Below are 2,630 nucleotides of genomic sequence, written 5' to 3'. Positions count from 1 at the left end.
ATGAAAAGAATTGTATTCCCTGCAAAACAAGAGATTATTTTGGAGACAGTTGATAACCATACATCCTTTTTACTGTTAAGTCATAAAGAGGCATCTAAATTACAAGAAAATATTGCAGGACAAGACTTAAGATAACTACTAGGAGCATCAAGGGAAGTGAAAATGGGACTAGGTGCAGGGCAATATGAATTAATGAATATGGGAAGGACAAGGATGAGGAGAACAGTAAGCATGTGCTGAAGATACAGGTAAACAAATAATGGGATAAGATTTCTAAACCCCGCTATGTGCTTCAGAGTCATCCTGGCCATTGGCGCCGTCTCTGTTATCCTCTCCTTGCTCAGCCTCTTTTTCATCACCCTTGATCAACTCCAGCAGCTCATCCGCCCGATCTTCATTATCAGCATCGTCCAGTAGGGGCCGCTCGTCAGCAGAGCCATCTGCGCTCCCCTCAGACTCCAGCTTCACGTGAGCCTCACCTTTCTTCACGCAGCTGCTGCTCTGCTCCTCTTCTAACGTAGCGCTCTTCACCTCTACTCCTTCTTTGCTCTGTTCCTTTTCAATGTTTTCCAGGAGAGAATCCACTTTCTGTTTTATCTGGGTCAACTCCTGCTTGATGGCCTGAAGGTCATCTCCTTTCGCCTTTCCAGACTTGTGAGATCCCCTCTGTCCACTCTTGGAATTGAAGCCACTTGTGCGCCTTCCTGAGGTGTTTCCTGACACGCGCTGACGTTTCGAGGGCCCTCCAGCCAGAGCAATAGGAGGAGGAGGAGGGATCCGTGCTGGGAAACGGTACATCCGACCATAATAATCCCATTGAAAGTCATAGTCCGAGTCAAAAGAGGAGCCGAACATCTCCGCTGCTGATCGTTTCACGCCTGCTTTTCGCTGGTTCGCTTTTGGCTCCGCAGCCAGGTTAATATCCACAACCTGGCCAGCAATGCTTCTGCCATCCTCTCCCGCCACAGCAGCGCGGGCATTTTTCTCCTTAGCATATTGAACGAAGGCAAAGCCCTTATGAACAGAGCAGCCCGCAACTTTGCCATACTTCGAAAAGATTGCCTCCACATCAGATTTCTTGACGACAAGAGTGTTGAGATTCCCAATGAACACACGGGAGTTCATGGAGTGAGGATCTGTCTTGTTGGTAACGTTGCTGGCCATTGTGTTTGATGAGAAGGTTTCTCAAAAAGCCAAAACAGGAGGCAAGAGGGAGAAGAGCTGCGATGCTAAGTCTCCTACTCCCGGGTTCTACGTGGAGAAGCCAACTGCGGCTCGACGTCGGAAATGCGGCCACAACGGCTCAGTCTTCGTCTCTTCACAAAACGGCCCCCAACAAGAATTCTGAAATGACATAAAAAAAGGCACAAACAAAATGTTTGAAATAAAGACAAAATTGCATTTAGAGAAAAAAAAAATCAAAGCTTCAAACTGTTCATATGAACAAAAGAAAAAAGGGTATAGATAGCTCTGTGCCATCACAGGCTACACTGTCACCATCCCAGATCGGCTAACTGTAGGTCAGATGAGAGTGTCCTTACAGAAGTTAGGAACTTACCAGATCCGGATGTAGTTTAGAAGGTGCTCAGACCTCAGGAAGAACCAAGCAGTAACTCCAGGCTTGAAGACTTTGGGTCTCTCCTGTGGGTCTTTAGAAGCTTTTATTGACCTTTCTAATCACAACTCCCACCCACACCCTCTCCACGTATCCACTGCTAGCTTCCAGTCAAAAAGTGATATCTGATTGCATTTCTGAAGTTCCACCCAGTTAATCCTGATTGGGTTTTTGGCTCTCGCAGATTAATGGATTGAACCAGATATCCATTCTTATCAGGTATCCATATTCATTTCATGAATCAAGAAATTGACAGTGTTATGGATAGAGTGGAAGTCGAGAATTCATTCCTTCAAGGCCAGGCAAAGTGGCTCACACCTGTAACCCCAGCACTTGGGGAGGCCAGGTCGGGTGCATCATCTGAGGTCAGGAGTTCAAGACCAGCCTGGCCCACATGGTGAAACCCTGTCTCCACACACACACACACACACACACACACACACACAAAACAAAAAACCTTTGAGGACAAAACCTTGTTCACTCATGGTCTATATTTAATGTGCTTCCACTAGACGTTTGAAATTCTCATGGTTTGCATAATATTTTAAAATTATCAATCACTCCAAAGGCATATCTACTATTTGTAAAAGTATTAACTACTTTGACTCTGTGACAAGCTCTAGTAGGGGTGTATATTACTGTAAATTGTTCCGATATAAATTCTAAAATAAACACAAAAGTATTAACCAACTTTTAAAACAGGAAAAATAGGTCGGGTACGGTGGCTCATGTCTGCAATCCTGCACTCTGGGAGGCCAAGGCGGGCAGATCACGAAGTCAGAAGACGGAGAACATCTTGACCAACATAGTGAAACCCCATCTCTACTAAAAATATAAAAATTAGCCAGGCATGGTGGCACTGTAGTAGCTGTAATCCCAGCTACTCAGGAGGCTGAGACAGGAGAATCACTTGAACTAGGGGATCGGAAGTTGCAGTGAGCTGAGATCTCCTCACTGCACTGCAGCCGAGGCAATAGAGTGAGACTCTGCCTCAAAAAAAAACAGGCCAGGTGCA

At 45.6% G+C, this 2,630-nt stretch overlaps 1 protein-coding gene across 1 annotated transcript; it reads right to left on the bottom strand.

The window, feature by feature from the left end:
- Positions 1–273: 273 nt before the first annotated feature.
- HNRNPCL1 (heterogeneous nuclear ribonucleoprotein C like 1) lies at positions 274–1,579 on the bottom strand. The gene is made up of 2 exons (XM_010371720.2): positions 1,559–1,579; positions 274–1,344 (listed from the first exon to the last, which is right to left on the bottom strand). Exon 2 carries the CDS (start codon positions 1,162–1,164, stop codon positions 274–276), a length of 891 nt encoding a protein of 296 aa, XP_010370022.2. The 5' UTR covers positions 1,165–1,344; positions 1,559–1,579.
- Positions 1,580–2,630: the final 1,051 nt, after the last annotated feature.

The sequence above is a fragment of the Rhinopithecus roxellana genome, chromosome 12 (assembly GCF_007565055.1).
Source record: "Rhinopithecus roxellana isolate Shanxi Qingling chromosome 12, ASM756505v1, whole genome shotgun sequence".
NCBI classification, from domain to species: Eukaryota; Metazoa; Chordata; class Mammalia; order Primates; family Cercopithecidae; genus Rhinopithecus; species Rhinopithecus roxellana.
The sequence above is the reverse complement of the archived record's forward strand: the minus strand, read 5'-3'. Positions and strand labels throughout refer to the sequence as shown.